The 27899-nt window shown below is 46.8% G+C and overlaps 3 protein-coding genes across 3 annotated transcripts; all 3 read left to right on the plus strand.

Moving 5' to 3' along the window:
* Positions 1–145: 145 nt before the first annotated feature.
* On the plus strand, positions 146–3276 carry PtA15_11A194 (uncharacterized protein; the record flags this gene model as incomplete). The annotated part of the gene is made up of 10 exons (XM_053161077.1): positions 146–313; positions 395–622; positions 690–753; positions 832–1595; positions 1662–1832; positions 1909–1999; positions 2119–2336; positions 2433–2591; positions 2707–2966; positions 3054–3276. The coding sequence occupies 10 exons, from the start codon at positions 146–148 to the stop codon at positions 3274–3276; spliced, it is 2346 nt and encodes a 781-aa protein (XP_053025060.1).
* Positions 3277–4220: 944 nt separating this feature from the next.
* PtA15_11A195 (uncharacterized protein) lies at positions 4221–4531 on the plus strand (the record flags this gene model as incomplete). The annotated part of the gene is made up of 2 exons (XM_053161078.1): positions 4221–4358; positions 4442–4531. The coding sequence occupies 2 exons, from the start codon at positions 4221–4223 to the stop codon at positions 4529–4531; spliced, it is 228 nt and encodes a 75-aa protein (XP_053025061.1).
* Positions 4532–6572: 2041 nt separating this feature from the next.
* Positions 6573–7518, plus strand: PtA15_11A196 (uncharacterized protein; the record flags this gene model as incomplete). The annotated part of the gene is made up of 3 exons (XM_053161079.1): positions 6573–6920; positions 7005–7112; positions 7192–7518. The coding sequence occupies 3 exons, from the start codon at positions 6573–6575 to the stop codon at positions 7516–7518; spliced, it is 783 nt and encodes a 260-aa protein (XP_053025062.1).
* Positions 7519–27899: the final 20381 nt, after the last annotated feature.

Consider the following 27899-nt stretch of genomic DNA (forward strand, 5'->3'; position numbering starts at 1 on the left):
TGTGATTTTATGACTTGTCCGATGAGGACTGCAAAGTTTGGAGAGGTTGTGTTGAATGTGGTAAACTCCCCGGGGTGGCCCCGATTGAACGTAGTGGTTTGCTCGTGTTGACCGCTTCCTTGTCTCGAACCAAACCCCCACGACGATGGCCGGAGCGAAGGAAACGTCTCGAGTCGAGAAAGGGAGCAAACGCGAGTCGAGCACGAAAAAGCACAAGAAACATAAGCACAGACCCGATCCGGTGGGGCGGCAGGAGGAGGAGGAGTCAGATGAGTGGGTCGAAAAAGAACTGCCAGTGGAGCAAGGAGTTAAGGTCCGCATTCTCATTTCATTGAAGATAATTCACAAAATACTGGCGCGCCTATTGATTTTTCCCACTATCAACGCTTTCTAGTCCACCACAATCCCAAAACCTGAACCCGTCATTGCGAGCGATGATCAGCATAGCAAGACAGAGGAGGCAAGATCCGCAGGACGAGAGAGTTGGATGATATCCAAGGATGGTCAGGAAGGCAGTCGGGACGACGAATTTCTCAGCGGTCTAGGTACATTGGTTAGCTCTAGAGTCAACAAGGAGAAAGAAGATCAAGCAAGGGCCAAAGAAAAAGACTCACTTCGTCAGGTTCGTTTCATTTTCTCTGGTCGAGCTTGATTCAACTCTGTAAAAGAAACTGATTGAAAATATGTAGTCTTCCAGCTCTATCAAGCGACTAGGAGCAGGCGATCCAGATTACCAACCCGATGCCAAACCTTGTAAGATATTGGGATTATCAAGCTACGTGGTAGCCCCCGATTTCATTGACGGCCTTGATGATATATTTGTTTGCTTAGCTCAAACGCCAATCACCCCAGGAGGTCCGGGTTATCAATGGAGACTGACAAAGCTAAAACGGACTTATGATACTGCTCAAGAGGAGAACCGGCGTATCGAGGAAGTGGCTCTCGAACGATACGGAACATTAGAAGCCTGGGAACAAGCCAACGAAGAGCGTCGGATCGTTGAAGATCGTCGGAATCATTCTGGCCACGAAAGTGGACGTAGTACACCTCGACAAGACTCGTCGTCCTATGAGCGCCGATACATGTTCACCAACAATGAGGCTAACAGCAGTAGCAGTCGTCCAAATAGTCGAGCTGGCTTTCGAAAACCTAATTCTGCCCTTAACACCCCCGAAGGTGGCCGTCTGGGAACTAACAAACGCGTGGATGAAATCCGAGTCGGCCCTTCAGCCTCTAACCCCGTTTCACCTTCACCATCGGGATCATCAACCCCAATTCCTTCGGTCATCAATCCCCTTGCGAACCGAGCATCACTAGCTGGAATAAATAAACCTCCAGCGGACACGACCACGCTCAATAAACTTCAGGCCAGCATCATGAAAGCTAAACTGATGAATCCAGGCGCGGTCCCCGAGCTTGAAAAACAGTACAAGGAAGCCCTAGAATCTCAAAAACGTGGCCCGTCAACTCAACAAACCGTTGAACTGATCCCGTCCCTCGACGCAAGAGGAAGGATGTATGACATTGGTGCCGGAATTGAGTCTGATGAGGCTTCGTCATCGAAGCCTGGAAACAGGAGGAAAAAAGAGGCCAAGGTGAGTGTTGTTGCGGGTCATCTTTGCTGTCTTGACTCTGTTTGACCTATGTTCTATCATGTTCAGTTTGAAACACGTGATCCCAAAACTGGACAGCTGTTGAGATTCAATGCAGATGACGACCAAATCAGTTTAGGCCAAATGGTCAGACAAGAGAAACTTCAGGCGGGTGCCGCCGACCAAAAAGATTTCGATGTCGAAATGGCTTCGAGGATTATGGGTGATGCGAAATTCGAAGTGAGTACAGTTTTGATGCAAATCTGATCGGTTTTCCGATCACAAAACCGATCAGTATACCCTCTTCTTGTGTTAGAATGATCTGGATTACATGGACGATAATGCCGACCGACTGGCAAGGAAGAAAATGAAAACAGATGCATCGAAAAGAATGTTCGCCATCAATGGTAAGATTTATTTGACAGTTTTCCCGCTTCTTCAAAAGCGACTCCTAAATGGAATTCAGAATTAAAACGGATGGTAACTTGATTATCATTTTTTATATATCTGGGGCGTTGACGTGTAGATTATGCACGGACGAGGAAAGCGTTGGAGAGTTGTGAGTTTTGTTTCAAGGACGACGGATCACCCCCATCGAATTTAGGAATAATCTCGAGTGGCTCTAAGGTCTATTTGAGTTGCACTCAATTCGAAGAACTCGTCGATGGTCATTGTTGGATTGTTCCTATGCAGCATTGTCTTTCCACCTTGGAGCTTGATGATGACGTTTGGGATGAGATCAAAGTGAGACTTATTTTTTCTGATTATCATGTAATGTGTTTCTTGATCTAGCCTTGAGAGAGTAATAACCCGTATTCTCTTCTTTTATTCTGCCGATAGAATTACATGAAATGTTTAATGAGGATGTTTTCGGAAAAGCACGATAAAGGGGTTGTCTTTTACGAGACCGTTATAAGCTTTAAGCATCAGCTTCATACCTACATTGAAGTAGTCCCAATCCCATGGGATTTATTTAATGATATACCTGCTTATTTCCGAGTGAGTGGTTGCCTATCACTTCTTTTTTGCGAAGACCTCTCATGTTAATCATCAAAATCCACCGGGCGGGTTTTTTGTTTTATTTTGGTATAATGGTTTTGGGGGATAAACGAAGGAATCAATCAATTCGTGTGAATCAGAATGGTCTCAACACAGGAAGCTGATCAACTTTAGTGACAGGCCGGGGGGCTTCCGAAGATCGATGGTTTCGAAACTACCCTACTTTATGATCCAGTGGGATTACAAGGGCGAAAAGGGCTTCGGACATGTCATTGAAGGTAATGATGAACAAGGGGCTTCCAAAGGCAACACTGGAGCAGAGGAGGATTACACATCGATTGTTGATGATGGCTTAAAAGGAAGTAAATTTCCCAGGTATATAAATCTCCCTTGCTTTTGATCGCTTGACTTGATATGTATGCTATACATGGTTCCTTACCTCTCAATCCCCACCATTTCTAGATACTTTGCCGCTGAAATCATCGGAAATCTCTTGGAATTAGAACCTCATAAATGGAGGAAACCCAAAAGGACCGGACATCACCAACATCGAAATAATCATAACCATAGCAGCAGCAGCAGCAGTAGCCATAGTCACAGTCTGTCTGGTTTGAATCGGACTCGAGTGGATAAGTTTTTGAATCAGTTGGGATATTCGAAGTTTGACTGGATCGGTCTATTGTAATCTTCTCTCTGGCTCTTAGCCTTTCTTCGTGTGCATCATCCCTTTCATTTGTTACTCGTGAAAAATTGTTGCGCATGCTTAATATCCACTGCAGTTTATCAAAGCCCCATGAACACGCAACAGATGCAAAAAGGATGTATACGTGCATCGAATGGTAGCATGACCGTTGACATAGCGCCGTGTCATCGTGTAGTGACCGTCAAGGCCGACATGCTCGTGTTATCATCTAATGACGATCTGGTTGTGGCGATTTCAATATATATCTTACTGCAAAGGAAACTGCGATGCATAGACTCAGGAAGTCGGCAACGCCAAGCTATGTATGTAAAAGCTTGACCTCCATAGCTTGGCCACAGTTTTTTTTTTTCGGTCCGCCGGGTTCTGTCGGAGAAGCCTGGACACGGCGCTTGCACTGGTCGTTTGATAATACTCCTGGCCCGGCTTGCGGCTGGCGGGTGGATGGCAACTGCCCACGCCAGGCATCAAGGCTGATGGCATTGGACTTTTGACCCAGGCATCTCCGCTCCACGGTTGTGCAGAGGGCAGGAGGGGACTGGCTTGTCCTCTTCCTACCTACAGGGGTAGCAGTTGGTGGGGCGTGGGGCTAGAGCAAGAGCAGACGGGCAATGGAACCAGATATTCTTATAAATAACCCACTCATGCCCATTCCGTCAAACCATTACCATCCACAACCCCATCCAGCCCCACCCCCAATAGTACCAGTATCAGTTCTAACCCTCAGCGTCTTCCTTCCCCATTACAAACACCCGTTGGTTCATCATCTTGAGGTAAGCTTGGTCGAGTCTGGACCGACAGACATCAACAGTTTACTAACAGTTTTCTCCGCCTGAAAAAGTTATAGATTGCACATTTCTCGTGAGCTTTGATCAACCCGCTTACGAAGATCCCCCCGCAAAACCAACAAATTAAAAACCCCTTCAAGAATGTTCGCCTTTTCAACCGGGATCATCGTGGCCATTTTGGTCAGCCAGTTACAAACCGGGAATGCGATGCCGACACCCCAAGTTGGCTATGGGCAGCCCGTCATCTACACTAACGTCAACGGGAGACCAGTCATATTGGTGAGTCTAGTTCAAGACTTGGCAAGAAGACCAATCACCTTCTCCGGCAGCTCACTGACGACTTGCTTTTCTCCTCTTGACAGCAACAAGTCGCCGTCCAAACATTCCCCGGCCAACCAATCCCCGGACAGTTCGCCGGCCAGCAATTCCCCGCACAATTCCGAAACATCTGAATTTGAGCATCCACAATCCGTTCCCCTCCACCTCTGAAAACCTGCTTCCAACCTTGTCCTCCGAGAAAAACACTCGGCGGCCTCTCGTCACTTTCCTCGCCCTCCTGGTGTTCTTCCCACCCCTCCATTTTTCATGTATATTATCTAACATCCACTTATCTTATCAACCTTGTCTTTTTTTATTCTGTTCCTATTTTAACCCAATGTGATCACCCTTTCTTCCGATCCGTTTTCATAAGCTATGTACACTTCTTTGCCAAGATAAATGAAGAGCGTTGTTATACAAAGTCTAACTTATAAATGTCCCACCCTCCTAACCTGTGGAGTGGCCGCATGGCGCTGACCGGGGGTGCGGGACTGCGTCCCCCCTCCAGACATAAAGCAACTTGAGCTGAGTTATGTAGGTTATGGCCGCACGTACAATTTGGTCTAACAATCTTTCTGTTCCAGTTTCTTCCACATTGGAGGCTCGAGGAGGGACTTGTGTTAAGAACTTAAGTTCGTGGGAGTTTGGGCTCCGCGCCTCATGGATGAACCACCGGTTAGATTTTGGGCTCCGCGCTTTACGGACCAATTGCTTATACCATTGCCATGTGTTGTCGGTTCAGAATTATTAATCATCTGTGATACTTGGGGCTCATTCTTTGTCTTGGGACAACCAGTTCGCGTGTTGCCAGGTGATAAGTATGACTACTCATTGGTGGCTCATTAATTGTTTTGATAGACCAAGACGGAGATCAGCGGCCGGTATACATAGAACATGGACAAACAATGGGATTGATGTGATAATGGTTGGTAAACAGGAGATTGCTAAAATGACATGGCTGAAGGGGCAATCCCAGGGAGGTATTTTATATGTGGGCAAAAGTAGGACAAAAGAATATGCTTGCTATGGGAGGAGTATCTGGAAGGGAAAGAAAACAATGAGTTAGCGTGCTAGATCGATGAAAGCAAAGAATGGTCTGTAGACGATGTGGGTGTTCAGATACCGTTGTAGTTAAGAAATTGGTAAACACATCCAAGAGCGAGCTCTTTTCATACAGTGTGAATATTCGGTGTCATCATCTGAAAGTGGGAGCTGGAGGAGGAGAAAAGGGCGAGGGAGGGTCTGCTTACCTGGATGGGGAACGGGCCAGTTCTTCGGGGAGTGTGGAGAGGGGACGGCCAGGCTTTAAATAGTGGTTTGAGGGACAAGTGCCGGCTGAGGCTGAGTTGTGGGCGGGAGGGGGGGAGCCAAGTTCCAACCCTAAGGGCGAAGGGGGGCTTGTACTTTCTCCGAGGCTCTCCTACGGCCAGTACAGCCCACCGGACCACCAAGAACATTTCGCTCGCCAGGATGCTCAGGACTGCAGTCAGGTCATACTCTGGAAACGTGTAGGTTTCTGCTCTCTCCTCAGCTCGGCCAGGAATACTACACCCGGAAATTAACATCTGTACCCTCAACCAACCAAGCACAGGAAAATCTAGGGTATTCGCCCCCGATCGTTTGGCGCTCAGGTCTCGATCATCGCACTCGGTCCGTACTTATTTACAGCAAAACGAAACATACTGCATAATTTCTGAATCCATGAACGTATCATCATTATAGCCTCTCGTTTCGAATCTCGCCCTCCGGAACCCAAGACTTCTTCTTCGAGCCTCAACGACTACCAATCTATCGAGTGTGGACTCCAGAAGAGCATATTCACTGTGGCCGTTTGGCAGAGGATCATCCAATCCATCATCGCCAGCAGAGGAACACTCAGCCGTACCGTCCTCCGCCCTCGAGAAGCCTGCCGAGCCTATCACACCGGCAGCAACCCCTGACCCCGCTCTCGAGCCCCAACTCGGGCAGTTGATAGAATCCACCACCACCAGCTCCGCCAGCCAGGAACTTGCAGCGCTTGAACTGGAACATGGGTTCCTTGCACGATATACGAGCGGGACGATCGAAAATGTGCTCTGTGCGCTCCACGACCAGCTAGCCCTGCCTTGGTTCCTCACCATCCCGGTCGTCATCGTCGGCATCCGGACGGTCCTCATCCCGATCAACATCTGGTCGATGAAGATCGGAGCTCGGAACATGACCATCAAGCCCTCGATCGACGTCAAGATCTCCAAGATCAAGGAGCTCCAAACTCGCGGCGAACAACACAAGGCCCTCCATGCCCAGAATGAGCTCCGAGCTTACATGAAGACGGAAGGCTTCAGGCCACTCGCACCGCTCGGCTTGCCCCTCCTCCAGGGAAGTCTCTTCGTCTCCTTCTTTTGGGCCCTGCGTGAGATGGGCAGCCACCATCTACCTAGTTTGACTGCCGAAGGTGCCCTCTGGTTCACCGATCTGACTCTTGCGGGTCCTTGGTATGGCTTACCGTTGATCGCTTCTGGTTTGACCCTGCTGAGTGTCGAGGTAGGTTCTTTTTTTCTTTTCTTCAACCTCATCAGTCACTCTACTTCTACTGACAAACCTACGCCTTTCGTGGACCTCAACCAGACTGCTTCTGAGATGGGCGGCTTGAAAGCCGGACAGAGCCAAAAGGTCATGTGGTTCTTACGAGCTGTGATCGTTGGCACTTTATGGTTATTCCATGACTTACCTTCAGTCAGTCTTGAGGAGGAATTTTGACATGCTGAAGAAAGGATGATGAAACTGATGATTGATCTGCTGATTTGATTAACAGGCGGTATTCCTTTATTGGTGTACAAACAACATGTTTTCATTACTCTGGGGGACGTTTATCAGGTTGATCCCGAAATCTTTAAAAGCCAGATTAGGTATCCCCGATACCAGTGCGATCAACGCCAGTCAGAACAACTCGACTACGCCCAGTCCCAGCTTCCTCGACGGATTCAAAGCCGCCGCTTCTTCCCCTTCCTCCAATCCTTCTCTAGCCACCGCTGAGCAGAATAACATCTTGCCTCCTCAACCCCTTCTGTGGCAAAAACCTCCTGCTCCAAAACGCACCAACAAAAATCCTCCTAAAAAACCCAATAATGCCACTACTTAAAAAAAACCCCACTTTGTGATTGTTGGCTTCCCTTGTTACAGAAACTCTTCCTGATCAATCTTGCTTTTGAGGGTGCTTCAAAAAAAAAAAAAAAAGATGAATCGGAGGTCAATCACTCTTTGTGGTTGAAAGCATGATCATCATATATCATGTTTCCAAGAAACCTTGAACAAATGACGTATTTTTCAAAATTTTGCACACCAAAATACATGTGCATGGGTAAGTATGTTAAGATAGAGTACAGATTCAGAATATCCAGATATTCTACAAGCAACCCATCAATTTTTGATCCCCATATTTTCAGCAATTGGGGAACGGATCAACAAGGCAATCCAATCCAGTGGATTTTATGGGTGGTACAATCCCTCAGAATTTTTTTTCAAGGTCCAGATTGCAATACTGATCCAATCCGATCCGAGCCAGTGGAGGACTTCCCGTTGATTTGGAAAGTCAGATCTGAGCTGCCAGATTTCAGATTTCACAGGGAAATCTAGGTCCCCAAAGATCCCCAAAGCAATCCAGAGTCCCAAATTCCAGATTTCCCTATGAAATCTGAAATTCCAGATTTATTCAAAAATGAAGGGAAGTCCTCCAGTATTGGTGGGATTTTGGCTCAGGCACATCTTTCTCAGAGTTTATTGTGTATTTCACCTAAAAATTTAAGCTACAGTTGTCAGTGGGTGACATTGTATTGGATGACTTCCCTTTGAGTCTGAAAGCCTCCCAGATCTTACTTTACACACCCAAACTCTTAATGGACCTTTATCCACTGAGAAAGGCCCAAACCATCGGGGAGAACGTTTCGTATTTCCGCTGTGCAATTTAACATACTGCCCAACTACTAAGCCCTCTAAATCACGCACAAAGACGGTCTTTCCGTCAAAGGCCTCTTTGTTCTTCTGCGCACGAATTGCAGTATTGCCCGCCGCGGTCACACGGGTCTTATTCAATTTGGCTATCCAAGAATGAAGTTCTGGTTGACCCGGGGGAACTGGGTCAGCTGCAATCATCCTCCAACAATCCTTAGGCAGGCAAGGTTTGACACCATAGAGTAGCTCAAACGGAGAAAACCCGCTACTATCAATGACGTGAATCCTCACTGAAAAAAATGCTGCAGGCAAACACACCTCCCATCTAGAGGGATTGCCGGTGGTGTTCATTCTGAACAGAGCAGCTTCCAAAATTGCATTGAAGCGCTCACTTTTTCCGTTTATCTGCGGGTGGCTGCCAGGAACTTAGCAAACCCAGCGGACAGGTAATTTGAACCCCTGTCTGTCAGGAACTCTTTAGGTGCCCCATACGGCATCACACATAGGTAGTTCTTGACTGCAACAACTGTCACAGTGTTTTGTAGATAGTACATCTACATGATTTTCTTACTTTGTAATAAAATCCTCCATTCTATGAGCTACCACTCCAACAGGTTATGAGCCTCTTGCTGGAGTACATAGCTCATTTTTTCACTATCAAATCATCTGTAGCCGGCACCAGGACGAGTTCTTCCTTTCAGTGGTTTTGCCAAAACGAGCTTAGCAGTCACATCTGACAAGCCCTGTAGTCTGCCGGCAAGCACCTTCTCCCCACATTCTCAATCTTTTTGATCCGCCAAACAACACACATACACCACGGGGCGCCTTTCTAAAAATGTGCTATATCCCGTGGATGTTTCTGATTGAGAAGCATCCAGAGGATGCCCGGGAAGCATCCAGTGGACGTAACATGCACTGAGCATCACTCAGACATTTCCAGAAGCGTCCAAGTGATGCTTGGCATTCAAAACCATCCATTGGACATTTCAAATTTCTGTCCATTGGACACTCCCAATTTAGAATGTCCAATGGACATCTTGCCAGTCCAAAAATTCAAGCATCCATTGGATACTCCAGCCAGAGTATCCAAAAGATGTTTGGTCCCAATTCTAGTAGTTTAGTGTAGTGTGTGGGGACTCATAGTATTGGTGTCATGGCACATCTGGTAAGCACCTCATTCCCCGGGCCCCCGCCCACCCTTGATGGGTTCAACCCATGGTCCGCCCACCTCCAATTGATTGCTTTGCCTCATGTATCTGCCCTGCTCCTTGCCTTCTGACTGGTCACTTGTAAGAGCCCAGAATGGGGGGCTCTTCACTAGTCAGGTCTGGGGACACTGGGACAGAATTCTAGAACCAAGGTGTGCTGAATTGCAGAGTGGAGCTAGCTCGGGAGAGATGACAGATCAATCTCTGTTGGTTCTACTTACAACAACATGGGCAGAGCGGACGAGGGTCGATACAGAAGGGAGAAAAGGAGGAAAGAAGGGACTGGCTTACCTAGCTCGGGAGAGATGACAGATCAATCTCTATCAAGCTAGGAGGGGCGGGGGCGTGGTTGGACTATATGCTAGGACAAGTGGAGGCTTGTGATCCTTCTTGTGACAGCCCCAAGGCAGGGGGGTCACATCACTACACAGCCTGCCCTCGTGCAAACCCTGCAACCTTTGAAGCCCTGCTGTGCCAGCTGAGCTAAAATTTTGGCAAAGCAAGCACAGTTGCTGATGTCCGATGGACATTTACATACCATCAGGCGGATGCTTGGAGAACATCTGGAGGATACTTAATTACCGATACATCTGCATCCATCATCTAAGTATATTAAATCCACACTTTCATGGAAATTGGGATCAAGGGTTTCCCCTGCAATTTTCTGAAAAGGGGCTTAAAATTTAGCCCCCTGTAAATGGAAAATTGGCACTTGCGTCCAACCTCCAATTTTCTCAGGTATCAGCATATTACGCTTAATACCACAAGAAAATTAATTTAAAGTCCCCGAACATAAATGCCTTGGACTTGCCCCCCAATTCCTGAACCAGGAATGAAAAGGGGCAGGATTCACCCCCCTCATGCCAGTTGCAATTGCAAGGGCAGGAGGGGGGAAAAAAAAATGCTCAGCACACAATTGCAGAAAATGTCCGCCTCAGGTCAAAAACAATTGTAATTGACGGATGGGGGGTTAAAAACCTGTGCAAATGCAACAGGGCAGTAAAAAAAAATTTGTTCCCCTCGGGCCTATTGCAAGTGCAAAGGTGGAGGAGGACAGGACGGGGTCTGCTCAAACTGCGCAAATGCAACAGTGGAGCTGGAGCCGCCGCCAGGGAAAAAGGAAGTCAGGGAGCCTGATGTATAAGTTCTTCCCCAGGCGCCTGCACCAAGGGATTGGTTTCAGGCGTGAAGTCAATTTGGAATACAAGTAACCTCGAACTGGTTCCTGTACGCGGTGTCGAGCGCCTTGCGTTTCGGACCTTCAACCAACAGGGTATGCCACCGCGCCCCATTTGATTTGGCAGGAGGATCAATGACCTGCTCAAGTCGTCTACGAAACGCTTCGGAGGCGTGTTTGAGGCTGGACCCTTGTTGGAGTGCCTCCGGTAGAGTCACAGTAGCCAAGATTACATAAACACAGTTAGAGCATAATCATGTACTTAGACTCTAAACCTAACCGGTGCTTAGTCATCATCAACCGGTTAGGTTTAGACTATATAACCTGGCCGGACCCGCGCCCGGCTCCAATCTCTTTTCCTCACCAAGATTGGAGCCGGATTCGTCAGTGCCGAGACTGACCGCGACGGGACTGTACCGACCAGATCCCATTTGCCTACATCTACTGAGGCATCTTATAGGTTAAAAGCCTGCTCGCTGCGCTGCTCGTCTCCCCGCTCCTACCTTCGGCCATTTGATGAATTGGATTGAGAAGAAAAAGGAACGCCAGATTGAAATCAACGAAGAACTGAAGAAGAAGAAGAATCGAGAGTCAGAAATCGAATGAAGAAGATCAGCTCTGCTGAACCAACCATCTACATCCAGAAACCCACCCACCAACTCCTTCTCACTCCCCTCATCACCGTCATCCAACGACAACATGGAACCCGACCTCACCCCGCAACAAGCGAGGCAACTCTTCCATGATCTCCGGGAAGAAATCGCCGCGTTGCGCAACAACCAAGCTCAGATGCCAGTACCTCAAGCCCCAGTCGTTGCCCGCCACCGCACACGCCAGGAAATGATAATGGACAACTTCCTCAATAAACCTATGCAGGTCCATCATCAGCTAAACCCCCGAAAGCCGATCCTTGCCTACGAGGGAACGAATTTTTCATCCTGGGAGGCCGCAATCGACCAAACTCTCCGTCATGTCCTCATCCGTCAAGAGCCCTTCACAGACAAGACGGAAAACTTTGCCATCTTGTCTGTGGAGGAGGCATCCACCGTTGCCAGTCTCATGCGCAACACGATTGTCGATACACTCGGCGATATCATTGATGCCTCGAAGATGACCTCTCCAAAAGATATCTTTGAGCTCCTGAAGACCAAATGCTCCCGTTCCGACCGACGACGGAAGATCGAACTATTGAATCAACTCGTCCAACTCATCAATGACCCGGCACCGGCATCGGATGCGACACTGTCTGTATGGGCGCGGCTCAAGTCAGAACTGGCTGAGCTCAAAATCACCTGGGATGAAGCCCTAGGCATCCTGTTACAGTCCTACTTCAAGCCACCCGTCGGCGTGGAGTCGATGACGTTTGAGTTCACAGTCAATCAACAACTCAACGACAAGGACGCTCCGCCATTCGACGATGTGATGACGATCATTCAATTCGCCGCCAACAAACTGCGCAATAAGACGGTTGGCCCCTTGAATCCACTGCCGGTTGCAACACCTGATCCTATGGCCATGGAACTGGACCGCATCCAAGCAATCCAAAACCAATCCCGCTATGTCCCTCCCCAACGGCGAGCTGGATCGCAACCACCTCACCAGCAATCGACCTTGTCCCTCGACAAGGCAGCCCATTTCAAAGGAAAGAGCCAGTCCGAAGCCCTTATCAAGAAGCACGGAGCGCACTGTCTCTATTGTGGTGCGCATGGTCACTGGTACCCAGATTGCGCTCATTTCTGGAAAGACGTTGCGACGGGGAAAATCAACCCTCCGAGTGCTGATTACAATGAAAAAGGATCCAAATATCGCCCACCCCCTCGACCGGAGAGTGGCAACCGATTGCGACAGGTCAACATTCCTGAAGTGACGGACGGAGTCCTACTTGATTCCGGGGCCTCAGCTCACGTAAGCGGTGATTCGCCGTTGTTCAACGTCGAGAGGAAACTGACAAGTCCTCGTACTTTCTACTTGGCGGTCTCTGATTGCAATGTATCGGTCTCGGAAATCGGAAGTGTGACGATCCCGACACCGACGGGACCGTTGAAGATTGAGGACGTTTATCATTGCCCTGGTGTTGACGGCATAATCCTATCGACCGGTCGTCTATTGTCCTCTGGCTGGCAATTGAAGTATGATGGAACGCAAGCGACATTGTTAGACCCCTGTAACAATTCTTATGAGACTGTATTCCACAATTATTGTTGGTCCCTTAAAACTAGCGCTTTATTGCAATCTAGACGGATATCCCAATTACCATCGTTTGATCCATACATCTGGCACATGCGCCTTGGCCACGTTTCTGATGAAGTTGTCAAACAATTTCTGCGCCTCAACTACCCGGATGTCAAGATACAATGGAAACCCTTCTTCTGTGAGCAGTGCGCGCGGTCCAAAAGCCTGGACAAAAAGACTCTTGGGATGGAGACCCAGATCCCTCGTGACAAACCACTCGACTTCTGCGTGTCGGATGTTATCGGACCGCTTAATTTGGACATAAACGGCTGCAGATATCTGGTGACACTAAGGGATCATGCCAGCACCTACACTTTCTGCGCGCCCATGCAACACAGAAGCGATGTTCCTGAGAAGATCATGGGCTGGATCCGCTACCTCAAGACTGCCCTTGGGAAAGTCCCGACATACCTCCGCTGTGATAATGCGCTGGAGTATACCAAAAGCCTGAAGCCTCAACTGGAAGCCATTGGTACTACTTTAGCGCCCGTTACGCCATATTCACCGGAGCAAAACGGAGAGGCCGAGCGTGTCAACCGCACACTTGGCGATATGGCGCGGACGATGCTTCACTCAAGTGAACTGTCTAGCAAGTGGTGGAGTTTCGCCTATTCCACAGCTGCACACCTTCACAATCGGATGCCGAACAGTCGAACCAATGACAAAACACCTCTGGAGCTGCTATATAAGGTGAAACCTATCGCGGCAACTCTTTTCCCGTTTGGAGCTAGAGCGATCATCCATATTCCTAAAGAACAACGGAAGAAACTAGACGAACGCGCTCGTGAGGGTCAATTGCTCGGCTACCCAGCCTCGGGGACTGGTTGGCTCCTTTGGGTCCCGAATGAAAGGAGGATGGTTCACTTGAGTTCGGTAAATTTTCCAGACTTCCAGAAGTTACCAGTTCAAAAATCGACGACCAAAACCGCGTCTGACTTGCTAGCTAAACCAGAAGCTGAAAATGAAAGCCAGGTTGATCTAATCCTAAAACAGATCATGCTGCGACTTGGTGAAGAGAAAACAGCTGAGATTGCGGAAGAAGAAAGGCGTCAACTATCCTTACTGTCAACGGACGAAGAACATAACTTACCCAAGACAATCAAGCAAGCGCTGGCCGGTCCTGACGCCCATCTCTGGCGAGAAGCAGCTGAGTATGAAATGCTGAAATTTGATCAATTGGAAGTTTGGATTCCAACGAATCCGCCGAAGGCGTGTAAGGCACTGGGAGCGCGCTGGGTCTTTTCTATCAAGAGGAAACCGGATGGCTCCGTTGATAAATATAGAGCTCGGTATGTTGCCAAGGGTTTCAACCAGCAGATGGGCCTTGACTATAACGAGACCTACGCCCCGACTGCCTCTCTCAACACCCTTCGCCTCCTTATTTCACTGGCGATCTCAAACAAACTTCACACCGCAACTTTCGATGTGAGTTCAGCTTACCTGTACAGCCCAATTGAGGAAGAGGTGTATATACAACCCCCGGTTGAGATCACTCCCTCACTCAAGGGTAAGGTTATGCGGCTCAAGAAAGCACTTTACGGCACCAAACAAGCGGCCCGCTGCTGGTGGAAATTCTTCCAGAAAACGGTGGAGTCTCTTGGTTTTGAGGCCAGTGAAATGGAACCATCGCTTTATTTGTTTCGACGCAGAGGCCAATTCATCATCATCTGGCTTCACGTTGACGATGGATTTGCCGTATCATCCGACAAGCGACTTCTAGCGGAACTACGGAGTGGAATGGAAAGCCAACTGGAGATTAAATGGTCCGACAACGTCCAGCGTCTGGTGGGAATCGAATTCACTTGGAATGGCGGCCAGCTTCGCCTAGCTCAGTCACTGATGGCAAAGCAGATTGTGGAGACCTATCACAGAAAGGTTTTCCCTCATCACTGCCCGCTTCCTGAATCCGATCTTGAGAGCTTCTCTGGCAACCCGGTGGATCAGACTGGATACCGTTCAGTCATTGGATCACTCATGTATCTCGCATGTGGTACTCGCCCTGATCTATCTTATGGTGTGAACTTATTGGCGCGCTTTTCGTCGGCACCTTCTGAGGAACACTGGAAGGCACTCGATTGGTTAATTCGCTATTTGGGTCGGACGGCGGATAGGGCCCTTGTGTACAGGGCAGGGAAAGGCGAAATGGACCTCTGGACGGATGCGAATTGGGGTGGTGAACACGAGCGGTCGACAACGGGCTACCTTCTTACACACGGCGGGAATAGTGTGGCGTGGGGATCAAAAAGGCAGACGGTTGTGGCAATGTCGACTTGCGCGGCGGAATACCTTGCGCTCTCTGAAGGCGCGCAACAACTGGCGCATCTTCTCAACATCTTTGAGGAAATTGGAGTCAGTCCTAAATTATCAATGCACTGCGATAATGAAGCGGCAATACTCATTGCTACGGACAACACATCAAAAAAGAAGACCAAATATCTACGGAGGGCTTTTTGTTTTGTGAATGATCTAATCAGAGAGAACAACATCGACATTTCCTGGACCAGCACCCACAATCAACTCGCGGATGTACTGACCAAGCGCTTAGGCCCAACCAAAATGACCGGCGCACTGGAACAACTCGGGGTTAAAGGGTAGTTTTTGCAATCTTGGGGGGGGGTGTTGGAGTGCCTCCGGTAGAGTCACAGTAGCCAAGATTACATAAACACAGTTAGAGCATAATCATGTACTTAGACTCTAAACCTAACCGGTGCTTAGTCATCATCAACCGGTTAGGTTTAGACTATATAACCTGGCCGGACCCGCGCCCGGCTCCAATCTCTTTTCCTCACCGAGATTGGAGCCGGATTCGTCAGTGCCGAGACTGACCGCGACGGGACTGTACCGACCAGGTTAGTACATATTCTCTTATGCAATCACAACCGAGATTGGAGCCGGATTCGTCAGTGCCGAGACTGACCGCGACGGGACTGTACCGACCAGATCCCATTTGCCTACATCTACTGAGGCATCTTATAACCCTCATTGGGAGCGGTGCCTTCCAAACCGTTGCCCTGCCAGCTCGCCGGGAGGAACTTCCCCCTTGTCGAGCTGGTATACACCATACCAGCTCGCCGGGAGGAGAGTCCCTCTCGGCTAGCTGGTATACACCATACCAGCTCGCCGGGAGGAGAGTCCCTCTCGGCTAGCTGGTATACACCATACCAGCTCGCCGGGAGGAGAGTCTCTCTCGGCGAGCTGGTATCCACATACCAGCTCGCCGGGAGTAGAGTCTCTCTCGGCGAGCTGGTATAAATATATACCAGCTCGCCCAGAGGAGAGTCCCTCGAGAGGGAAGTTCCTCCCGGCGAGCTGGTATGGGTAGCTCGCCGGGAGGAACTTCCCTCTCGCCGACCTGGTATACACATACCCGCCGTTCGATTGCGAAGAGGTTGGCTTATATAAACAGGTCAGTCTGTTCGCCTGATGCTACATAGATTAACAGCATTTCTGATCTCGTTTTTATTTATTTTTCTCTGCAGCATATGTAGCCAACAGATGACTTCTCTGACAACTCCCGACTCAGCCGAAGGCAGCCCCCGGCCAGCAGCAAGCATTGGCCTACCGCGGACGGTGAGCCGATTGCTGGAGATGATTGTGAATCTGTTTGCACTGCTGGTGGCCGAGCTCGGCCAGCTGAGGCAGAACATCCGGGCACTCGTTGGCTCGGACCACCAACAGCTCAACTCAATCGCGAGCTGCTTCCTCCCCTCGCCTCAGCAGGGCAAGCATCTCCGGCCTCTCATCGCCCAGGGGTCCGCACCCTCCGCCGCCGCCAGTCAACTCCAAACGGCCCATCTCGCCCAGCCACATCCTCAACGACACCAGCCCTAGCCAGCCACAACTCATCATCTTCATCCCTGTCCAGAGCCGGCCTTAATCCTACCCACCCAAGGCCGGGTCGCCGAGATTGCTGAGCTCATCCACGTCTCCTCCCTGCTCCACGACGACGTCATCAACAAGGCCGAGAGCTGCAGGGGCGAGCCGTCCGTCCCGCTTGAGTTGGGTAGCCAACTCTCTGTCCTCGCCGGCAACTTACTGCTCACAAGATCATGACTCTCCCTCTCCAGACCGGCTAAGTTCTAATTCATCGTGCTCATCTGTGGTATTATCTCCAACGTTGTCTGGAGCAAGCTCCTCCAATCCACTCCATCCTCAACCTCCCACACCCTCCCCCAACATCATCACTTCAGCATATCTCTACCACTCATTATGTTTCTCCATAAACTTAGCTTTCCTCAAGCATGTCATCCAGTATATATTTCCATCAATAGACAGTGTGAAATCCACACTTGCTAAAGCAGCATGATGAATAGATTTGCAAGACTCAATTGTGGTCTCAGATCAATGTATCCCAATCAAGGCATGTATATAAAATGCTTAGTCACTAAAAATTTAATTATGTTTTATTGTTAACCTGATCATAGAAAATTTCAGGAGTTTTTTTAATTTAATTTTTAATAACTGGCCAGGCCACCTGTTATGTTGCTGACAATGATTTCAGGGACTAATTTGTGAAATCACACTCCCTAAAAACAAAGCAGAATTAATGGATTCATAATTCAAATTGAGAAACTGTTGATCACATTTCAATTCATAGATCAGTCTTCCCTACCCAAAGAGCTGACAATTGCTGGTCCTGACTACATTCCTGTAAAACCTCCTCCTCCTTTGGGGTTCACAAGGAGTCACACATGTACACTAGCATTTCACAAGCTGGTAGCTAGCCTGGTTTTCTTTCATCCCTGGCTCAGCAGAGAACTGACCTCCTTTTCTCTGAGCCAGGTAAGCTCTTCTCCCTCTTGTCTTTCCCTCTCTCTCTTCCTCTGGAGAGAACTGACCTCCTTCTCTCTGAGCCAGCCAGTCAGCCCGTACTCAAACACCACTGTGTTAGGTTGTAGACTTTCATTAGGCTCTACAGCCCGCTCTCAGTATACTTACATAACCCCACTGAATTTTTTTTGATTGTCAATTGTAGATAATTAAAGTTTATCTATTGTCAATTTTTTTGCACCACATATGAATCAACCTGGAATATGAATATCTCAAAGCCTTATGTACAGTCAGAATTCAAAAAGATGAACACATATCACTGTAAGAAAAATTCAAGAAACTGCTGCCGGTTGACATGCAATATTACAAAGGTGCTTTTGTAATATTGCATGTCAACTGACAGCAGTTTCTTGAGTTTTTTTTCACAGTGTGCATGTGATGAAATACTGCCACATAGTACAAAAGTTGAGCTGGGAACCTGTGCTCTGCAGCGGCGCAGCCGCCTTGTCCTCTAGTGTAGCAACGATGCATCTATTACGCTACGGTTAGCGTGTAATACCCTAATTTAGCGGTTTTTTAGCGCCGCTACGCTAAACTAAATTGTAGCGGGCGGACTATTACAATTACAGCTAACTCAGATTGGGCAAAAAAGTGCAATTTTTGCTACGAATTACAGCTAATTTAGCGTAGCGAGCCGCTAATTAGCTGTAATTTAGCTGTAATTTAGTGTTAGCGGTTTTTAGCGGGTTGGTATTACGCTAAAAATTACAGCCCCAGATTATTAGCGACAAGTGTTACAATTTAGTTTTAGCGGCGCTAATTACATTTAGCGTAATAGATGCATTGTTGAGTGTAGAGTAATATCCTCCGGATGTTTTGTGCCCTGCAAGAGCTGGATGTTCAGGGACATGTCCAAAGGTATGTCCCATGGACATCCAGCACAACCCGTGGTGTACCTTGACCACTCATCTATCAATTTCCAATCACAGACAAGCAATGTAACTGTTGTGACATAGATGTCACACGCACCTCCTGGACTTGCCGCAGCACAACCAGAGCTTCTCATCCCGGTTCAAACCCGGGCTGAAGAGTGACACACTATGTGGAATTTACTCATTACAACCCCTGTGTCTCTATAGTAACAACCGCTTAACAGTCTGAGCAAAGCTTGAGCTAGTCTTCAAAACCCTGTATTGTGCGGCGGACATCCAGCAGATGTTTAGCTTGGTGTAATTAACCATCACCGCGCAAACAGAGTTAAGTTGCCTTCCTTATGTTGAAGTGTCAATCTAGCACTGCTTGTCACATTGTTGCTTACACATCCAATCACCATTTGAGGCAACACCACACATCATCATAAGCATACATCTACTGTATTCAACTTCAACATAGCAATGTGTGCTTAGCTCAATGGTTAGAGCATCACTCATGAATGCTGAGTATGTGAGTTTGACTCTCACAGTACACAAGGTTGTGGGTTCATTACCCACTTCACTCAGACTTTTCTTTTCACTTGTTCAATAGGTTATGAGCCCAGGTAGCGCTTGCTGCTTAGAGATGGCCATGGGTACCCGTCTGGCGGTACCCAGCACCTGCGGGTGGGTACCCCTCCCTGTCCTTGGGTACCCCCCTGTTGAGGTATGCTTTATGGTTACCCATCTAGCCCATTTCTAAATTTTCCATTTTCTCATATGTACACTCACAAATCAACCAATACGGCGGTACCACTGGATTCTACGGCTAAAACTACACAAGACACCATGAACAACACACCTTAACCCCTCTGGATCAGAAGATACAACCCCTTCAAGATACCATCAGTCAGTTTCATACACACAAAACATCATACTCAGGTCATGTAATCCGTTACATGAACCACCCTTACCCAGGACCATGTAATCCGTTACATGGGCCACTCTGACACTTGTCTACCCTTTAAATATGCTTTACCTCATCAGCTGCACTCATTAAATTGTGTTATGCACGTGTCATGCAGTGTCATACAGTGTCATGCACACTAGATGCAGGCTTATGCAGGCTTATGCAGTCTTATGCAGGTGCATGCAGACTAGTGTAATAGGGGCTGCAGTTCATGCAGGTGTCAAGCTAGCAAAAACCCCTCATGCAGCTTACACATGACATCATTTGACAGCAGGTGACAGACAGGAGCAGTACAGATGATCAGATGACCCAATGACATCACACGTCACTGCAAAAAAAACTCTAGAAACTGCTTGCAGTTGAGATGCAGCAAGCTGCAATCAAGGCTCAGCTCAAGCTGGAGTTAAGCACTCAAATTCCGTGCTGGTGCACCTTGAGTGTGTACCTTGTTCAGCATTTCAATGTTGAACATGCTGTAGTGCTCATGCAGTAGGCTGAGGCAAATGAGCATCCCCCTGAGCACCCTTTTGTTTTCTTTTATTAAACACTCCATGCACCATTGAATCCAGCCAGAATAACATAAAAAGGGTATGTACACATGAAAGGGGGCAATGTACAGATGAAAGAAATATGTACGCATGAAAGGGGAATGTGATGAGGTGTATTAACATATAAAAGGGATATGTACACATGATGAAAGGGGTATGTATGCATGAAAGGGGTATGTGCAGTAAGGGGTATTTGCACATGAAAGGGATATGTGGGATATGTAAACATCAAAGGGGTATGTAAACCTGAATGATGAAAGGGGTATTGAAAGGGATGTAAACAACTCAAAGGGGACATGTAAACATGAAAGGGTCATGAACACATGATGAAAGGGGTATGTACACATTGTGAAAGTGATACATGCACATGAAAGGGATATACACACATGAAAGGGGTATGTGCACATAAAGGGCTATGTACACATTATGAAAGGGGAGAATGCATACAAAAGGGATATGTGCATATGAAAGGGGTATGTGCACATGAAAGGGGAATTTGCACAGGTATCAACTCCTGTACTCATTTTTTTGTACCTAGACTCACTCTTGCATACATGAGGCAATGTGCATGGAATCAACCAGTGCTTGATTCATGCATGAGGCACAGCTTGCCTTGAGCTCTTGCATCTCAACTGCAAGCAGTTTCTAGAGTTTTTCTTGCAGTGCGTCAATTACATCATAGGCCAAACTCAAATCCCTCACCTCCACTTTCTCACCAGCTAAATTCCCTCATCATTACATCATGTGACCTGTCAATTGGGCTAAATTCCCTCATCTAGGCTGTACCACCAGCCAAAATCCCTCATTTGACAGCTCAGGGCAGCTAAAATCCCTCATTCCCTGTTTCCCCTGGAGCTAAAATCCCTCACTCTTTTCTATTTAAGGAGGCTCTCCTCCCCCCAGTTGTAATTTCTCTCAGCAAACTACTTGCAGTCAGCTCACCCCATAACAGTACAACACTTGCTCACTCTACAGTATTAGTCCTCACTATATTGTGGGTTTATCCTTATTACATAACAATTACATACATACAACAACTCTATTACATCGCTCAATCACCGTTAAACCCTCTGTCAGGGTGTTCCACAACCCCCTTTGCGGCAACACACGGACCATATCAACTTACGACTCAATCAGCACCAGCTACATCACCCATATCCCCTAAGCCACTTGTTCGACGTAGGCTATCTTTTGATACACCTCCACAATCACTACATAAACCTTCCAATTGTAGATTGGGGGTCTTGATTTAGTGTCTAGTGACCCAGGAAAGGAAGAGGTAACCTCATTCATCCCTTTCCACACTCAGCAAAAGGTTCTCAGGAACACTTTTGAGCTTTACACCATGGGTGCTGTTTACGGGTACAGGTCTGTGAAATATGGCTGAAAAAGAGCAAGTACCTGTGTCCAACACAGGTACCTGTTCAGGCACCCGCTGGTGAGTTCTCCAATCCTGGAGAGCGACAACCCATACACGGCATCTGACCTCAACCTCATACACCATGACACAATCAAGAAAGAGACCACGCCGCCAGCCCTCGAATTCACCGACTTCCTCGCCTCCAGGACCTTCAGATGGTCAGACCAAAGCAAATCAAACAGATGTTGTTGATGCAGATATTTTGGTTGCAAATGATGATGTCACAGATACCTCAACTAGCTCTCCAAAAAAAGCCCCTTGGACCAGCCAGCCTAGTACCAGTTGGGAGCTCTCTGATCCTGAAGAGCTTGGTAAGCTTTCTTTGTCCTCTTAGACCTTGTTCATCTCACTGACTTTGGCATCTGATATGTTTTCTGAAAGCTTGAGCTCAGAAAATTTCCTCGATGTCAATCAGTGCCGCCTATTCCAGCTACCACAAACCAGAACTATCAACACATCTTGACAAAAAGGGACGGCACATGATTGCGTATCCATGCAGGACGTTAGCCGTCCAGAGACCCTTTCTCAATTTTCTGGACTGACCTTTATTCCGGTTTCAGATGCAGCACAAAGATACACCGGCCCACGTATGACTCGTCGTGCAGCAACTTGCTGAAACATGCCACTGGATGTCTCAAGAAGCTGCGTGAATCAACTAGCAATCAGAATCTGGCTGGTCCTGGTGGTTGTGGAGGGGATATTGATTTGGAAGAGGTGAGTGACCGACATCAACAATGGGAAGTTACGTTATCCGTAACGAAAAGTAACGGATAACGTAACTAAATTGGTGCCGTTATCCTTGCGCTAACGGCAGCATTGTTTTAGTTACGTTATTTTTTGATTTTTTTTCTGTTTTATTAGACCCGTTACGTTATCCCCCGCAATCTGAGAAGGATAACGTGCGGATAACGCGGGTTTTTTGCCTATTTTACGGTGCTTTTACGCCAGATAACGCGGTTAGCGCGTTATCGGCGTTATTTTTTGCGGCATCAAGGCGGAAATTCGCCTCTGTTACGTTATCCAAAATAGCGCAGGAATATTTCACCAGATAACGATAACGGTGGGAAGTTACGTTACGAAAATCCCGCTGGATAACGTAACGTAAGTAACTTCCCATTGTTGCCAACATGTCTCTCTCTCAGATTTTGGAACCACCAGAAAAAACAGAGTGCCTGCCTATTGTTTCTTGAGGTAAACCAACTGTGCGCTATCTGGTGCGCAGAGGCTGCACAACCCTTTGCTGCTTTGGCGGACGAGGCCCACAAATCTATTCTCCATCCAAAAGTCGTTAATCACATGCCGTCAGCGAAGGTAGTTTTGAGATCAATTCATATGCTCTATACTGCTGTTCAAGACAGTTACTGGGATGATTTAAATGTAGACAGCTCATTTAATCATTAATTCCTTTCAGTGATGCACCAAAACTGGCTATCTAATAATGTTTAATTGTTTTTGTTGGTCAGAAACATGTGGGTGCCATGTACCTTGGGGCCGATGCATGGCAGTCACCCAATGGCCAGGATATCCTCGGGGTAATCATTTACCGCTTAGTGGAGAAGGATGGCGGAAAATTCAATCCCCAGTCCATGCCACTAGATTTTGTTCAGCTTGCTTACAGTCACACTGGAGACTATCTTGCCAAAACGATGCGGTTGGTAGTTGAAAAATTTGAAGTTCAAGATTTTCAGCTCCTGTCTCTTTGGTGAAAAGGAGTTGATAGGGTTTTGAGTTCACGCTATAGCGGCTTGGACAGCGGCCAGCGGAACGTGGGCCCCACTATAGCTTAAAAAGCCAGTGGGAATAAACCTCACCTCAACGCTGAATAGCGGAGGGGCTAGCTCCCTTACAAGTGTAAGGGGACGCAGCAATAACTCAAGCCAGGCGCCATAGCTTTTGATAAGAAGAGGTTATTTTCTGAGTTACAGGTGTGATAACAATCACCTGTACCTAGAAAATACACAAGTAGAGGTCGAAAAAAGCTGTAAAAGGAGGAAAAGGTTAGTTGATTATTGAAAAACCCACTCACTATAATTTGTAGTAAGGTGCACAGGTTTGTATGGTAATAATCTTGGGGGGAAAGATCTCTCCAGAGGAAAGATCCCCCCCTTTTATATTACAAGGATCAGCTCCTCCTTCGAGTCAAGGCCCTGAGGGATCCTTAACTCCAAGGAAAGGGAGCAGTCCACGGAATTCAGATGAGGGATTTACATAAATAATTATGTAATCCCTCTTTTTGTGTATACATTATTCTTAATCAGGATAAATACACAGAGAGATAAGATTATCTCTCTCTGTATGGACTATATGTAATAAATGTGAAATAGAGTTAATGACATACTCAAAAGAGTGTGAAATATGTAGTTTAATACATAATAACTGTACATGGAAATAAAAGGTACATCATTAATGTAATGACAGGGAATTGAACTCATGACTTCATGTACATGAGTCAATTACTAATGGAGTCTTTAACCATTGGCCGGTTATAAGACATGTACTTTGCAGTTGTAGACACATGGACTTAGTGTCTCAGTGTCTGAAAAAGATAAAGTACGTCCAATTTAATGCCTCTCCCTCTCACCTCTCCTTCCTCTTGTGATACATTTTTATGTCCTATTTCATTGCTTTTAATCAGATCTGTGGCATTGTTGCCGACAATGCCTCAAACAATGCGTCTATGGTGGCCGCTATGAAAAAGTTTAAATGGCCTCGTCCAAATTGGATCAGGTGTTTTGCACATATACTTAATCTGATTGTCCAATCAATCCTGCGGCCGTTCAAGAATCTCCAAAAAAAAAAACACCTGGGAAACGGGCGACCAATATCGAAACAGACAAAGAATCAGAATATGATGTCAAGATACAGATCCAAAGGCAAGTTGTTTTATTATTTCATAATAATGAACATCATTCTCATGGTCTCAATGGAAACATAGATACAACACCAATGATTCCATCTGTGGGGAAGATGATGCCGCCAAAGGAGACCCTGCTGACAGTGAAGATTTGGAGGATTTGAACTGCAAAAATGAGTCGGAGTCTGAGTTATCTATGGCCGACATTGAGGATTTGAGTGATGAGGATGAAGATAACGACCTCTACACTTCAGTATCATGCAAACAGAGCTTAAATAAGGAAAATGATTCACCTCCAAGCAAGAGCGAGTTCCACAAACTCACTTCACTTCTTTCTAGTTCCGTGCCATAGCTCGGAAGCTGCGCAAATCTCCGAATTCGAAGGCCAAGTTCATTAAAATATGTGCAGAAATGGATTGCTCGACACCTCACAGCATTCCGAGAGACATCCAAACACAATGGAACTCCACCTTTGCTCAGCTCAAAGGAGTAATTCAATGTGAGAAAGCAATGTGGGTAACAGATCACATCTCTGATGAAGTCATCACAAAAGCTGATTATAATCTGTGGGGCAGCTTCATCTGGCAAAAGGACCACAAATTTGGGATGCCTTGATGCTATCACATTGGCGATGTTGATATACACTTGGCACACAACCTCGTTGCCATCTTGCAGATATTCTACAAACAAACACTCCAAATTTCTGTGTCTGGATCTGCTTGACTGACACATATCATTGTCTTCATAGATGAGATAACCAAACATCTTTCAAATGTGATCAAGGGAGACAGCAAAAAATACCCACCCGTACTCCAAAACGCATGCCAACTCGGCCTTCAGCTTACCAATAAATATTATACACTTACTGACTGCTCGCCTTTGAGTCACATCGCCATGGGTTTGTCTTCCTTCTGTCTCAATCCCATCTGAATATGCTAACTGATACCTATCTGATTGCCTTTTGAACAGTACTCCACCCATCCTTCAAAGACCAGTACTTTGAGATCGCTGGCTGGGAAAAAAATTGGATTGACGAAGCCCTTTGGCTGACACAAGATATGTTCAATAAATTCTACAAGCCTCCGCTCAAAGATCTCCCCTCCAGTCAATCAAAAAAATCAAGCAAGGTGGGCTAATTTTGATAATCAAATGCACTCCTGGCTTGGTCGGCTGACAACTGATGATTTCAGCCCAAAACTGGACATATTGCTCAGCTTGCATTGGCTGCCCAATTGGGTCAATCCTCAAATGATCCACTCGAACTCTGGCTCTCTTCTGGGCTCATTTTAGAGGACGGCTCCCCGATCAATGCACTTAAGTGGTTGATCCAACAAAAGCGCACTGGAAATACCCACGGTGGGCTTGTCCAAATAGCCCTCAATGTCCTCAGTTGCCCAGGTAAGTCATTCTAAATTGTCCCCATTTTTGCCTGCATATCTGATTGTTATTCAATCTAGCCACTTCCGTAAATGTTGAGCGGGCTTTCTTGTTTGGAAGGGATTACGTATCCAAAAAAAGACACCGCCTCAGTACGGTTTCTATCAGCAGGGGATGTCAGTCCCTTTTTACTCAAAAAACCACTTGATCCCCCCAGGTATGCTCAGCAAGTGGAAGGATGGGCTCCACACTGAAAAAAAGGAAAAATCAAAAAGAAAAGGTAAAGATCAAGTGTGATCATGCAACCCAATTTTTATCTGCAAACAGATCTTGTACATATGATCAACAAAGCTTTGTACCAAAAAAAATTAACTAACAAATAGTCGCTTCAGAATTGAAAAAAAAGCTGAATTCGTCTCAAATATATTGAGGGTACTGGCGGTACCTGTGCTGTCAGCTGGCTACTATGGCAGAGCCACCGTGACAAATAAAAATATAAAAAATAGTTTTACATATGAAAGAGATATTATTACTCTTACACATGTAAAACTACGCAAAAACATTAAATACATATATAATTAATTAATTACTCAGTTTTATGTAATTAATATGTAAAATATTATAGAAGATTCTTATTCTACGGGTAAAATAACCTAACCCTTAATTATTCTCCCTTCCTTGTGTAAACTAACTTCAAAGTTTGCGCAAGTGCATCACGCCCCGCGTAGATGCACTTGTATGCACATATATATATAAGTACATATATTTACACCCATTTTTAGTGACGTAACTGAGGTGTTGTGTATAGTTTAAAAGATGGCTTTATTTGTTGCGTGGCGCACCCAAGCCCGCGTGCTCTGTTGCCTAGAGCTCAAGCCCGCGCTCCTAGTGTACATATATGCATAATGCATAAACTAGCCTGCAACCAAAGCGCTCAGGTTACCAGTAAGTAAGAATGGGCCAGAATACGCCCCAATAGCAATATTACATGTGTTATATGTCTTGTACACATGTAATTAATCACCAAACAAGATGTAATTACCACGTCATCCAATATCAAAACATTCTAGATGGAAAAAGGCTCTTGCAACGTGCACAGGAGACACTAGAAAGCGCCCCAGCTTCTCCCAAGCCTCACTACGTGTAAATTACAACTGTAGTAAATATGTAGAAAGGACCAAATGAACTGGAGCACTTAATAAGCGCCTCCAGAACATGTATGTAGCACTGCTTGCACGTGTACAATTGCACAGAAGCCAGTTCTAGTACCTTCTGTGGCACATTTCCACGGAAATGAGCGTCACAGAACCCCCAAACCAGCCCCCATGACGTGTAAGGCATGTGTAAAAACACGCAGAACCTCTGTAAAAGGCTCTTGGCAACCCTTGTATCCAAGCCCCAAGGTTCCACGACCCACAGCGCCTTCTAGCGCAACCAAATTGCCTCAGAATGCGCCCACAAGTGTCCCCATGTCCCCTGGGCGCCCCTGGAGGCCTGCCTAGGCTATATAAAGGGCCCTTTCTCCGCCCAAAAGGAGATTCCCCAGCTTTACATTACCTATTAGAATTTTACCCACCTTCAACAGCCTCAGTAGCCTGTGATTTGCCAGGTAAAATACCTACTTTCGTGATTTTTAGCCCCAATTTCCGCCCTGAAGCTGTCCAGTAACCACCCTGCCCTCAAGATTAACACTTCTGAGCGCCTCCAACTGCCCAACTTCACGCCTGAAGAACCTCAAGTGCCCCTAGGGTCTTATACTAGTAAGTTTAAGCCCCTTCTCTTGGGATTCTCCGCTATTTCTTTCTGGGATTTGAAACACCCCTGTTTACAGGCCCCAGTTCTTCATTCTAGAGGGATTAAACACCCCTGATTTATCAGGCCCCTCTTTAAAATTAATTATATTCATTTTATTACGTCAAATTGGCCCAAATTGCCTTAATCTTACGCCATAATTCCCAACAATTACGTTGGAATTAACCCTTATAACCTTGTCTTAGAGTTTTATAACTCTAATCTTTTGCTTTGCACCACGTGTAGCTAGAAGGATAATATCCTTGGCATCACGTAGGCTGACATGTGCGCGGGTGTTGGCAGCAAGTCCGGGT

This window comes from Puccinia triticina, chromosome 11A (genome assembly GCF_026914185.1).
Source record: "Puccinia triticina chromosome 11A, complete sequence".
Classification (NCBI taxonomy): domain Eukaryota; kingdom Fungi; phylum Basidiomycota; class Pucciniomycetes; order Pucciniales; family Pucciniaceae; genus Puccinia; species Puccinia triticina.